Source organism: Haemaphysalis longicornis, unplaced genomic scaffold (genome assembly GCF_048455015.1).
Source record: "Haemaphysalis longicornis isolate Haplotype H1 unplaced genomic scaffold, Haemaphysalis longicornis Haplotype H1 scaffold_1, whole genome shotgun sequence".
In the NCBI taxonomy this organism is placed as follows: domain Eukaryota; kingdom Metazoa; phylum Arthropoda; class Arachnida; order Ixodida; family Ixodidae; genus Haemaphysalis; species Haemaphysalis longicornis.
Genome location: NW_027526203.1, coordinates 447,157,025 through 447,169,301, shown reverse-complemented (window position 1 = coordinate 447,169,301; position 12,277 = coordinate 447,157,025). Strand labels below are relative to the sequence as shown.

Sequence of the window (12,277 nt, the reverse complement as noted above, 5' to 3'; positions counted from 1 at the left end):
TCAAGTTCAGATGCATGGCTGTTTATTAACTCGGTGCCAAAAAACTGTTCCCCAAAATTGGCAGCCAAGGCACGGGCCATAGCGAGCCGCTGGCAGCTGTCTATTGCTCGAGTGCCACGCTGCTTACCCATAAAACACTGTCAGCAGAAGAAAATAGATGCACGCAGAGCACTTTCCTGCCGCTTTGTGTGTTCTTACAAACAGGATGCAATAACCACATGTGTTAAATAAATTATGTCTAAGCAAGCATAAAGGTTGCGGTGTGCCGCGCACCTCCAGAAAGGGCTAAAAAACTTGAGCTCTTGTAACCACTCTTGAGGTGACCCCACAGAAGGAGATCATCTTCGTATAGAAATATTGGCTAATGCGTGGAGAAAAACAGCTGCCACAACTGACGCAGCACAACAAACTCTTCAGGTGCAGCTCGGTATATATATATATATATATATACGCATATATATATATATGCGAGCATTGTTTAGCTGATCACATGGTGTCTCGCTACAGGCAGGATGAAAAGCCCAAACGTTGGGACCTTGACTAGCAGCGTGGCCGCGTGAGACAACACTTCAGGGGGGCCGCCACAAAAAGGGACTCGCACCTGCGCAGGACGTAGTCGGTATTGCGGGGAAGGGCCGGCTTCCCAGTGCCTGGGCATCGACCAAGTTGGTGGTTTTGCGACAGAGGACCACTAAGAGGGGGAGCGGGAGAGGCTCTCACTACGATCCCACAGCGCCGAGGGCAGAGCCGGAAGGGAGAGGTTCCGCCCATGTGCCCGGGGCCCACGGAGGCGGCAGCCAGACTCGCAAATGCTGCACAGTATCGTCTAAAAAAAGATTTAATGCAAAGTGATTGCAAGGTCACTAACATATGACAACATTCTGCGGCGGTCCAGTTATTTGCACATAACCCTGAGCCTTGTCTCATATAAAACAGCTTTAACTGGTCAACGAAACCCAAGTAAAGCCGCTAATGTAGAAGAAGCACGACGGGTGCTATGGGGGGGAACAAAGAAGGCTCGGGTGAGCGCGCACACGCACCCGGGGCAATTGACACACGTGTAGTAAACTGACTGTGCACTGTACAAAAACACAGTCAAGGTGTCAACCTGCTGGCACTGCCTGACTAGTATGTCACAAACAATTGTTTCGAAACTCTCAAAGGTAAAAAAAAGTGCAACTTGAAAACTCCTGCACTTGACTCACACAAGTGTTGCAAAGTGTGGAAGCGGACGGCAAAAAGTACCCCACGCTTGGCGCTCCACTTTTCGCGCATTTCTAAAACTGTCCTAAAAAAGTCAACACCTCATAAAAAAAGTAACGAAAAACGTCCAAAAGTGAAACGAGCAGAGGCTAAAATTTTGATCACATGGAGTAGCATATAAAAGACACGTCGATGCAGAAGAGAAAACAGCTGGAACGCTAGCTTGACGGAGCCACCGGGTTGCTCTACTACAAAGTGGCCCGGCAACAACGAACTGCTCGCCTAACAGTAACACACTGGCGCCTGAGATCAACGGGGAGAGGCAAACGCAGCGCTGCTGACTACAGGCTCCCATCCCCCACGGACGCCCCGGGGCAAGCCAACCAAGTTTGGCACAACAACCCTGTCTGTGAGCTTGCTACGGCTGCCTGACTAGAAAGGGCGAGATATGTCGATAAATATATATACGTGTCGACCGTCTACGGGCGTCTGATTGTCCCTAGGGGAACTCAAGCAGCGGCGGCTATATCACACGCGCCTAGCACCAGCGGAAGGGCACTGCCCGCGGCCGGTCGGCGCCCTCCTTGACCAGGGGCTTGTGGAACTCGCGGCCGGGCCGCGAGTGGATGGTGGCCCAGCAGTGCTCGCAGTAGTACTGCAGGCAGGTCACGTTGGCGCAGAAGAAGGGCGCGAACTTGCCCCCGCACCGGCCGCCCTGGCACTCGTCGCACATCTGGTCGTCCAGCACGTACGGCTTCACCTCCACCTGCACGGCGGGGGCGGGGGCGTGGCGGCGGCAGCGGCAGGACACGCGGGGGGTCAGCTGCGCCGGCACAAAGCACTGGTCCCCGTTAGTGCGGCCTAGCTGGCATGTACGGCAAGGGCCTTACCCGCTTCTCGATGTCGCCGTGCTGCAGCTGCACGAAGCGCGCGCTGATGGCCGCGATGTAGCTCTGCTGGTTCGAGAAGGCCACGCGGCCGGCGCCCTTGGGGTACTTGAGCTCGGGGTCGGTGTCGATGCCCGCGTAGCAGACGCCGCCGTACAGCCGGTCCATGATCATGGCCAGCTCGACGGCCTTGAGCGGCCGCGGCACGCCGCCCACGAAGACCGTCTTGCGCGGGTCCAGGGGCAGCGAGGCGTCGAGCACGAAGTCGGCATCGCCCAGCCTCCAGGGCCGGATCTGCACCGGCTTGTCCTTGATGGTGGGGCTGCTCACGCACAGGTACAGCTTGTCCTCCTCCTGGATGCACGCGTCCATCAGCGCCTGCACCGAGCACTCGTCCTGGAAGAGCAGGAACGCGTAGCCCTTGGGCGGGAAGTACGACTTGCTCTCCGCCTTGTGCGGCCAGTCCACGACCAGCGGGCCGAAACGGCGGAAGCTGGCCGTGATCTCCTCCTCGTCGATGTCCGGCGGCAGGCCGCCCACGAACACCTTGCGCGAGTAGCGCTCGGCCGCCGGCTCGCCGCCCTTGGGCGAGCAGCGCTGCTCCTCGAGCACCAGGTCGCCGTCGAGGAAGAAGGGCGACTTGGCGCCGGCCAGCAGCCAGGGCCCGCCACCACCAGCCGCCGCGCGCCCTTTCCTCCGCGAGAAGCCGCCGCGACCTGCACCACATGTTGTTGTTCCATGCTGACTCGGCACATACCCACGTGGGGGACTGGCCAGGAATCGGGCGTGAGGAGGGCTAATGCGCCCGCTTAAAACACCGAAAAATTATTAACTCGGCGATTTATACGCAGAAAGAGAGCATCATTACAAAATAGAATTGGTGAAAGTTGAACGTAGAGTTTGGAATAGAAAAATGAGCTTCTTGGGCCGGAAAAAGTACATGCAAGAATCACAGCTAACAGGGCAGGCGCCTGGTCTCGGAAACGTATGCATGAATGGCTTCAGCCACCCCTCGGTGACAATATCCCAGTGATGTGACCCCAAAAGATAGTAGTACGGGCATGGAAATAGGAGGATCAATTCGTCGCAATTGGCATGGCAAGATGACGTTTCCTCATCATTGAAAAACCGCGCGGCGATCGCACGAGCACGCACGCGCACGCTCGGCCGCACGAGCTCGGTCGGCCGAGCGCTTTTACCTCCGCGGGCCTGCAGCCGAGCCTCGTCGGGTCGGAACTCGGCCCCCGGGTAGGCGGCCGCCGATCCGAGCGCCGACGCCTGGCCAAGGCCACCCCAGGGCTTGCAGTAGTGGGCCGCCTCGGGCGGGTCCTGGCGCACCATGTCGAGAAGCTGCTGCTCGAGCGGGAACCGCAGCGTGTCCAGCGGTCCCTGGGCGACCTGCGGCGGGGCGGCGTGCGCTCAGGCAACGATCGGGCGCTTCCGCGGAGCGCCGCCATGTTGGCGCATGCGCGCCCTGCGAGGTGGGCAGCACCCCCGAGCAGGAGTAGCATCCCTCGGGGGCCGCTCACCTGGAAACCGTCCTCGTCCGGCTTGGGCAGCGAGGTGCTGCGGCGAAACTTGGGGCTCTCCTTGCCGGCCGGCGAGAGCGGCCCCAGGCTGGGCACCGAGCGCTTCTGAGCGAGGCCGCTCCAGGGCGGGCTCGACCAGCTCGGCTGCTGCGGGCTGCTCCAGCTGGAGTAGGCCTTGAACAGGGGGGGCCCCTGAGGCGGCGGGCCCCGAGCCGGGGCCGCGAAGTTGTGCGCGCCCGTGATGGCCCGCCGCTGCGGGTGGCCTGCGCCCAGCATCGGGCTAGGAAAGCTGGGGAAGGCCAGCGTTCCGTTCACGGTCGGGATGCCCTGGATAAAGGCCTCGTCGGCCGCTACAGCTGACCAGAAGTTGGCTCCCGAGGTGGCGATCACCTCGGACGAAAAGCCCATTTGAAGCGGGGACGGCACAACGTCCGGGTTCTCTGTCTTCTCGGGCAACGAGTTGGCCGTCGAGTCTTCCCCTTTTCCTTTGCGCGTCGAATAGTCTTCCAGGCTTTGCTCGCCGTTCGATGTAGTCTCGACGTTTGCAGTCGACAGCTGGGATGAGGCCTGTTTGCCGGCGCTCTTCTCAAGCAGCAGGTCGTCTTGCATCGTGTGACCAATTTGATCGGGGCTAAAGAATAGGGCGCTGTTACCTGGATTAGGCTGGAATTCGACCGGAGACAAGGCCCTCACATTGGCGGTTACACTGAAAGTATAATCCCCCATAAGGCTGTTAAAAAACACCGTGTTTTCACAGCCAGTGCAGGCCAAGTCTCCTCGACCGTCGACACCGCAGACGCACTGCAGCAGAAAACGCCGTCTGCGTTCCGAATGTGCTACTACTGCGACATCTGTTGCCGTTAGCGTTTGTAGCCAGTTCTTTTACCAAAATAATGGGGAACAAATTAAAAGAGGGCTAAATATGTATAGCTCATGTATTACAATTCTAACTTCCAATTATCGAATTGACGTCTTGTTTTCGTTTAACGGAAAATGTCGTCTGCTAGGTAGTGAGCGTTACGCGCGCGTACTAAAGCCGACATATATGGAACCGCCCGCTGGGAGATGCACTACCTATGATATATTGTTATAATTAAAAGCATTGTGCGCCGGCTACTTACCATTTTTCTAAACGGGTTTACTTTGGGACGAGGCATCTGCGCGAGGCTCTTAAATTGACTTTCTCAATTGTCAAGATGGCGGCTGCCGATTATGTTATTGATATCCTTTACGCGCGCCTTTCTGCTAGTTGTATAGTGTCGGATGGCTTCTGTGTGCTCCGGTAATGGTTATTTTAGGTCATAATAATTAATAAATTTCACCTATAAGGTATAGACCTGCACCCAAAATAGAGGTGTTGCACACGTACGGCAAAGTACAGAACGTCCAGCTCAGTGTTCGTCTGCTACAGCTGCAACGCGCAACTGTCCCGCAGCAAGACGAAAAAAAGATCAATATACTGCGTTGTCCACGAACCTAAACGTAAAAATGGCGAAAAACTGCTTCGCAGTGTATTATAAAAGAGACTGAAATTGATAAATTTAGCCTAGCTAGCATTTATGAGTAACATGTTTCACTTCCTGCGTCAGCGGCCTGCCCCTGACTTCGGCGGTGGTGTTGGCCAGCGTCAAGGCCAGCCGGGGTGATTTCGTGTACCGTTGCACTCGTTGTTTTGATGTCTTTAAACGTGGCTTCTAACAAATCGGACATCTGCCAAGTAGCTTCCTACCCAGTTTATAAGTGGCCTTGGTTAGTATCTATGTGCGGTATGCTCAAGGTGGATCATCGCAAGCACGGCAAGTGACAGTCGAACAAGCTTATCGGCAGTGCTCGCTGGCTGGCAGCGTGACCCACTTGGAAGGTTTCGGGTGGCTATGTAGGTTCCCGCCGCAAACATGAGCGTAGCAAGCACCGACGGACCCTGTGAACGGTAAGTGCAACGCGGTGGGCGCCGTTGTTGGTGCCGATGCGCGTTTCTTGCAGGCGCTACTGCTGGGTGTGCTTCGCGTCGGAAGACGAAGAACGCGACGCAGCTTGGGTGCAGCCCTGCAAATGCCGTGGCACCACGAAATGGGTGCACCAGGCTTGCCTGCAGCGCTGGATCGACGAAAAGCAGGGGGGTAACAACGCAACAAAGGTCGCCTGCCCGCAGTGCAGCAGCGAGTACGTGGTGGTACTTCCCAGCCTAGGTGAGCGAGCGGCGGCGGCGCGCAATTTCCGCCGACCGACCACCGGCGTCCGTCGCAGGGGGCCCCGTGTACCTGCTGGAGCTGGTGGACCGGAGCGTGTACCGCGCGTGCCCCTTCGTGGCGGCGGGCCTGCTCATGGGCTCGGTGTACTGGACGGCCGTGACGTACGGCGCCGTGACGGTGATGCAGGTGCTGGGCCACAAGCAGGGCCTGAGCGTCATGGAGCAGGCCGACCCGCTCTTCCTGCTTGTCGGCCTGCCCAGCATCCCCGTGGTGCTCGTTCTGGCGCGCATGGTGCGCTGGGAGGACTACCTGCTGCGGCTCTGGTGGCGGCGCTCGGCGCCGCTGGCCAAGCGGCTGCTGCTCGTGGTACCGCCGCAGGACCCGCTGTCGGCCACGCGGCTGCTCTGCGGGGCCCTGCTCCTGCCCACCGTGGCCAGCCTGGTGGGCCGGCTCTTCTTCGGCCGCCTGGCCCCCTCGCAGCGCAGCCTGCTGGGGGGCCTCGTCTTCGTCGCGCTCAAGGGCGCCGCCAAGATCTACCTGAAGCGGCACCAGTACTTGCGCCAGTGCCGCCGTCGTGTGCTCAACTACCAGCAGCAGCAGCAGCAGCCGCCATCTGCCTAGACTCTCCTCGATTGTCGAGGTGGCGTTGTGTGTGTTCAGTCTGCCTGGCGGTCTTCGGAGACGCCCGAGGAAAGCAACCGCTGTCAGTTGCATGCGTTGCCAAGGTGGCGAGTGAATTGTATAAACGGGCCTTCCAGAGTAGCTTACCTCGGCCCGAACCCATACCTGACGACCATCACACTTTTGTGCCATGTAATGCAACAGCAGGCACAGTGGTGGTGTGAAAGTAACCCGTCAATGTTTTGAATAAAGTATAAATTTTATGTCTACCCTTGGGTATCAAAATGGGTGAATAGTGGTCTGTTCAAAATGCTTTTTAGTACACAACCGTTCCGCTTGCACAACACCTACGCATATCGACAGTTAACATCCGAAAGCCAGAAAACTCAATCCACAGGTAAAGAATAGCCCCCATTTCCGAGAGAGAGGAAAGGCTTTCCCGGAGGCAAGGCGGGAGGCAAAACAAACACCACAGGCCTGTAGGGGGAAGTGAGTTAGCGGATGGGGCAAAATGAAGTGGGAAAAGGAGGAGGTGGGTGTCATTACAGTAAGTGGGGAGTGGACCTGTCGTTCTATACTGCTCAGACAACACCGCTTGAGAGTGAACGGTGCAGTTGAGGCCCGTTCACACTTGCGACGAAGCGACGCGATTTCTGTCGCTTCGTCGCGACGCGAATGATACAAAAATTGGTCCAGACCAAACAACAAAAATGATCGCAGCGTGTCAAAGCGACAGAATTCCCGTCGCTTTCGTCACAAGTGTGAACGGGCCTTTAGGTGAAGAGTGGGAGTGTCTGCGGTATTAGGAATAGCTACAGCCGTAAAACTTGTGCATAATTAATCCTACTAACATTCTGCTGAAACCCGATCCCACGAGACCTGATATATGATGTATTAATTGTACAATTGAAAGAAAGGAAGGTCCACCAATTGTCTCGCCTAGGGGCGGACACCGGAACGCTCTTGATTTGCTCACAGTAATAGTAGTAGCAACAAACATTTATTGACAGTAATCGTAGTGCATTAATGTGTTTCTGAATTCAGTCTTGCATACAAAAATGATGCTTAACCCAATTTTATGGAACAATTTGAACTCGATAAGCAGAAAACAATTCCAGTGCTGCAGTGTGGTTGTGTCTCCCCCCCTCAGAAAAAAACTGCAAAGAAGTAACCATTGAACGAAAGGAAGACAACATTCCCACTGTGGGTATGCGCTATTTTGATAGGCCACTACCACCACCAAAGGTAGAATTTCTTGGGCTTGAACCCAGGACGCAAACATTAAAAGCCTCGTTGCTACCCGTTAAGCCACATAAGTCAAAAAGAAGGTTTGTTTTAGTAGTTGATCAAGATGATTGCAAAGGTTTTTAAGGCTAATCAATAGATTGCGCTAGGTGTAAAAGGAAGCGCCTGACCTGCACCGACTTGGAAACAATGTCGCATTGCCAGCATGTGGCACACAAGACCTATGCATTTTTTTTAGAGATGGAAGCCGTAAATGCCCCAGTGTGCAAATAATTGGTGTCGTTGTTTGTAGGGCACAGAAAATGGCCGCCATTGTAAGGAGCAAAAAAAAAAAACACAGGAGTTTCTGTCTCCAGAGCAGGAGCTGAGTGCATTACAACCGCACTACCTCAGCATTCCGATTCCAACAGTGGAACAAGAGTTAGCCTATGCGGGGGCTCGCTGAGGTCGTATCGCTTGCCAGAAGAATGCGATGCATGCGAGTAGAGCAGGTGCACGCCATCCACGGAGAACTCCAATTGTGGGGAAGTTGGGGCATCAAGTGCTGTCAGTTGGCCTGTCCAAGTAACTGACCAAACACCAAGAGATGAAGGCAAAGAGATGCGAGCACCCTGTAGCAGTACAGAAGCACGTCGAAGTAATTTGTGCTGAAAGACAAACTAAAGTGAAGAAAGAGATGCAAACATTATGTAGCAGTAATGAAACCTGATAGATATTGCTAGGATTTAGCCTTCAAAGCACGTTAGCAGCCTTAAATGTCCAGAGAAATTTTTTCATGCATCCCCAGTGGCGGTGGTGGAAGTGAAATGCATTCACTGTGCAGCCAGACACCTAGTTGGGCACTGGAACACTGGTTTGCCAGGAAAAGAAGGTAAAATGTAGGACCACTTTAATTTTACTCAAGCCAGATGGCCTTCCATATAGCCTCATGGATGCATGCCCTCACTGTAGATGCATTCCTAAGAGTTATGGATCACCCATACTTGGGACGCAAACTGCTTTCATTGCATGGCCTTCGTTGCTCCTCGGTAGTGCATGGATGTGGTTGAAACGACCACAAGCGGCCTTCATAGAGTGTCTACTTGACCCATTAAATGTGGCCCTCTTGTTGGCTTCCATACCTAATCCAGTCTCATCATTAGATATTGCTTTTGATAAAAATTTTCCCCATGAATGCTAAATTACTCCCACTAAAAATCTTATCAGGCCTCTGACAGGATAACCATAACAGTTTCCCCTTCCATGCCATTATTGCAACCGATGCCTCAGTCCAGAATGAGAAGGCGGGTGTGGGTATTTTTTCCTCTCAGTTTAAATTGGACCTTTTCCCACCGTTTGCTTAACTTCACCACTTCTTTCCATGCAGAATTTTCAGCAATTGTCTCAGGCCTTCATAAGCTAGATTCTACTGAACAAGAGACAGTACAAAGTTGTTACTGAGTCTCCCTCTGTTTGCACACAACTTCCACGTAAATTACGCACACACAATAGGGCGTTCCATCGGCCCGTGAAGAACATAATTTTTTGTACAAGAGACTACAACACCAAATTTAATACACTAGTGGAAATTAGCGAACTCGAACGTGCATGAACCTCTCGGTTGGAAAGAACACCATCTCTCGAATTTCGAATTAACACACGAAATTTTCCCTTGGCACGTCCCTCCTGCTATCCCCCGGTTGTGCATTTTAGAAACCTATTTCTGCGGTCCCCCTCCGCTGTATTTTTCTCTCTTGTTGCGTATGGTTCGCCTTGCTTGCATAAAGACGATGCCTAAACTCACAAAAAAACGAATGGTTTATATTGTCAGCATAAGCGCGCGCCTCTTTCTTCCTGTGTCCCATCCAAAGTGCTGTCGTTTTGATTCTTACGATCATGTATGAACCAGCCAAAATTTCAACACTTTTAAGGTGTTACAAGTGGGCACGTGCAGGATTTGAACCTTTGAGCAATTCGCAGTGCAGCAGTTTCGCGTCCCCAAGGCCCCTGCACAGTCCCAGCGAGGGAAGCACAAAGTTGATGCTGCAAGCCTCCTGCAGGCTGCCGGGAGAGTGAGATTTTTTTGCGCAGCCTTGCACTCTGCTTGCTCGACAGGCAGCATCATACCACTGCAATATCGAGGCACAGTTGTTTCACCATGTTGTGACCACGAAGAGAGCGTTTGAATGATCTGAAGGGGAAAAGTGTGCAAGACTTTGCGAAGTTGACAGTGCATGAAGGAGAGAAGTCCCTAATGACACTGACCACCCGTTACCAATGGGATGGTCGAACCATTATGTCGTGAGCCCGAAACCAATATTTCTTTTTTCTGTTCAGTTCCATTCGACACCCTGATTATACAGGGTGTCCCAGCTATCATGCACCAAGATTTAAAAAAAGAGTAATGGCGGAACTCGAAGAAAACCTAGTGCATAATGTTTCCAGTACTGTGGAGAAGCGTGCAGCATTTTTTTCGTTCATGAGACTTAACTAATTAATTGTAATTAATTATCTAACTCGAGAAGTACTGTCCTAATCACTGAAGGGTCCATGAGGCACTTGTAGGTACCCACGAGGGGCATCTAACTGCGGTATTTTCACCGACGAACTAATTGCCTACTCATTTATTCTGACTGATAAAGAAAACCCACGAAATATGAAACATACCACGTGACGGCGCCTCCGCGCGCATTAGCGCACCTTAAACCAATGCCCTCAAACAGGCTGCCGCTCAGTTAGCCAGAATGAAATAAACAAAATAAAGAAAGAATAAATCGCGACCGAGTTTGTGCCTTATCTGCAGAGGCGCCCTGCGAATCTTGCTGCTGTTGCTGCTTCCATGCATGCCATTATCAAGGTGATGCGCTGTCTCTTCAGGCGGGTGACAGGCGAAGCAGTTGCTTTCAATCATCTTATTTGGGGACGCTACTTTACAATGCGCGCGGAAGCGCCGTCACGTGGTATTTTTCATATTTCCCGGGTTTTCTTTATCAGTCAGAATAAATGAGTACGCAATTAGTTCGTCGCTGAAAGTACCGTAGTTAGATGCCCCTCGTGGGTACCTACAAGTGCCTCATTGACACTTCAGTGATTAGGAGAGGACTTCTCGAGTTAGATAATTAATTACAATTAATTAGTTAAGTATCATTAACGAAAAAATTACTATCCGCTTCTCCACAGTACTGCAAGCATTACGCACTAGGTTTTGTTCGCGCAACACCATTGCTCTTTTTTTAAATCTTGGTGCATGATAGATGGGACACCCTGTATATCTGTATATACAGTAATCTTATTTATTAACTCGAAATTGCAAAATCCTCTGAAAATTGCGCTATAAGCGGAGTTTCGAGTCGAGCGAAATGCCGAAAATTTGTAGTCGGGTCACTGACACAACAGCTGATGCTGATAACAAAAGCTCCACTGAACAGGAGAGCTTTCGTAATAAAGGTAAAAACGTTCGCAGGAAAAACGAACATTTATTATTGCGGAAGAAAGAACTGCGTAATGCTAGCCTGATTCACGTTCATATCTGGTCCCAGAAAATCGTTCTCCGAGCTACTCAATGCACTGCATCAATTGTTAGTCGCCACTGCTACATTCTACCTTGTTGCGAAGCAGGCGCAATATTTTTGTTGTTTCTGTCGTGGGCACTTCTCAAGGCTCCTCTTCGTCCTCATGATCAACTGCATCGTCCACAGCTCTCTCAACGATGTGGGCGCCGGACAGCAATCCGGTAAGAGTAATATTGGCCTCGTACAGCGTAACTTGGCCGTTCAAATAGTCAGTTGCCACAAAAAAGTATAGAAAACATAAGTGCATCTAACAAACTTCCATGTTTGAATTCAAAAGGAGAGGAACGTGTTATGGTGTCAACACCTGAAAACAGTTCCTACGAAGATTATTCTATGTTGCCAATATGGCTATGAATTCGTTTGAAGGCCCTTCAACAACAAAAAAAGCTATTGGCACGGCTTTGTTGTATACTTATGTGGCCATAATTACAGAATTCAAGTGGAAAGAAAGAGCATTTTGCGGCTTAAGCCCAAGCATTATGGAGACAGTTATCCTGCTGCTTTCACTTCTGATTGGCCATGCAGAGAACCTTTTTGACCAATCAGCCCGGCAAGCTACCTCACCTGAGCCAAATGTGTGGATAACTAGCAATTCAAGTGAAAATAACAGGTTAAAGAAGCGACCAAACCGTGGATGCAGACACCAAATGACCGTTTTTCTTGGAGGTTGTTGGTAAGAGGTATTACTGTAGTGCTTTGAACGAGAGGCTTAAGAAACGACCAATTGAGTATACACTCTCCTGCAGAATAGAACTACGGCCTGAACAAGGGGCAAGATGCAGGAGCTGCACGGACATCAAGCTATTTTTACAGCAGCAAGTTCAAATTAAATTTTGTGTTTGACGCGATTCAGTAATGCCAAAAACTAGGCACTTCGTAATCACTTCAGATGGCCACTTGGGCTTCATCGTGCACACTTGCACTTCACCTTCCACAGAAAGACTATTGGTGTTCCAACTGTCTCACTACACCTCTCGCACAGAGTTGCGTCAGGAACATAGGAGTAGCAGTGCTAGGTGTTCCAAAAAATCTCTGGAAAACTACTTTTC

The 12,277-nt window shown here is 52.0% G+C and overlaps 2 protein-coding genes across 2 annotated transcripts; one reads left to right on the top strand and one right to left on the bottom strand.

Moving 5' to 3' along the window:
- Positions 1–4,581, bottom strand: Orb2 (cytoplasmic polyadenylation element-binding protein orb2). Its single transcript, XM_077687648.1, has 4 exons — positions 3,620–4,581; positions 3,290–3,488; positions 2,094–2,806; positions 1–1,969 (listed from the first exon to the last, which is right to left on the bottom strand). Exons 1-4 carry the CDS (start codon positions 4,343–4,345, stop codon positions 1,742–1,744), a joined length of 1,866 nt encoding a protein of 621 aa, XP_077543774.1. The 5' UTR covers positions 4,346–4,581; the 3' UTR covers positions 1–1,741.
- A 493-nt stretch (positions 4,582–5,074) lies between these two features.
- Positions 5,075–6,701, top strand: LOC144155930 (E3 ubiquitin-protein ligase MARCHF5). Its single transcript, XM_077687649.1, has 3 exons — positions 5,075–5,549; positions 5,603–5,808; positions 5,867–6,701. Exons 1-3 carry the CDS (start codon positions 5,515–5,517, stop codon positions 6,430–6,432), a joined length of 807 nt encoding a protein of 268 aa, XP_077543775.1. The 5' UTR covers positions 5,075–5,514; the 3' UTR covers positions 6,433–6,701.
- Positions 6,702–12,277: the final 5,576 nt, after the last annotated feature.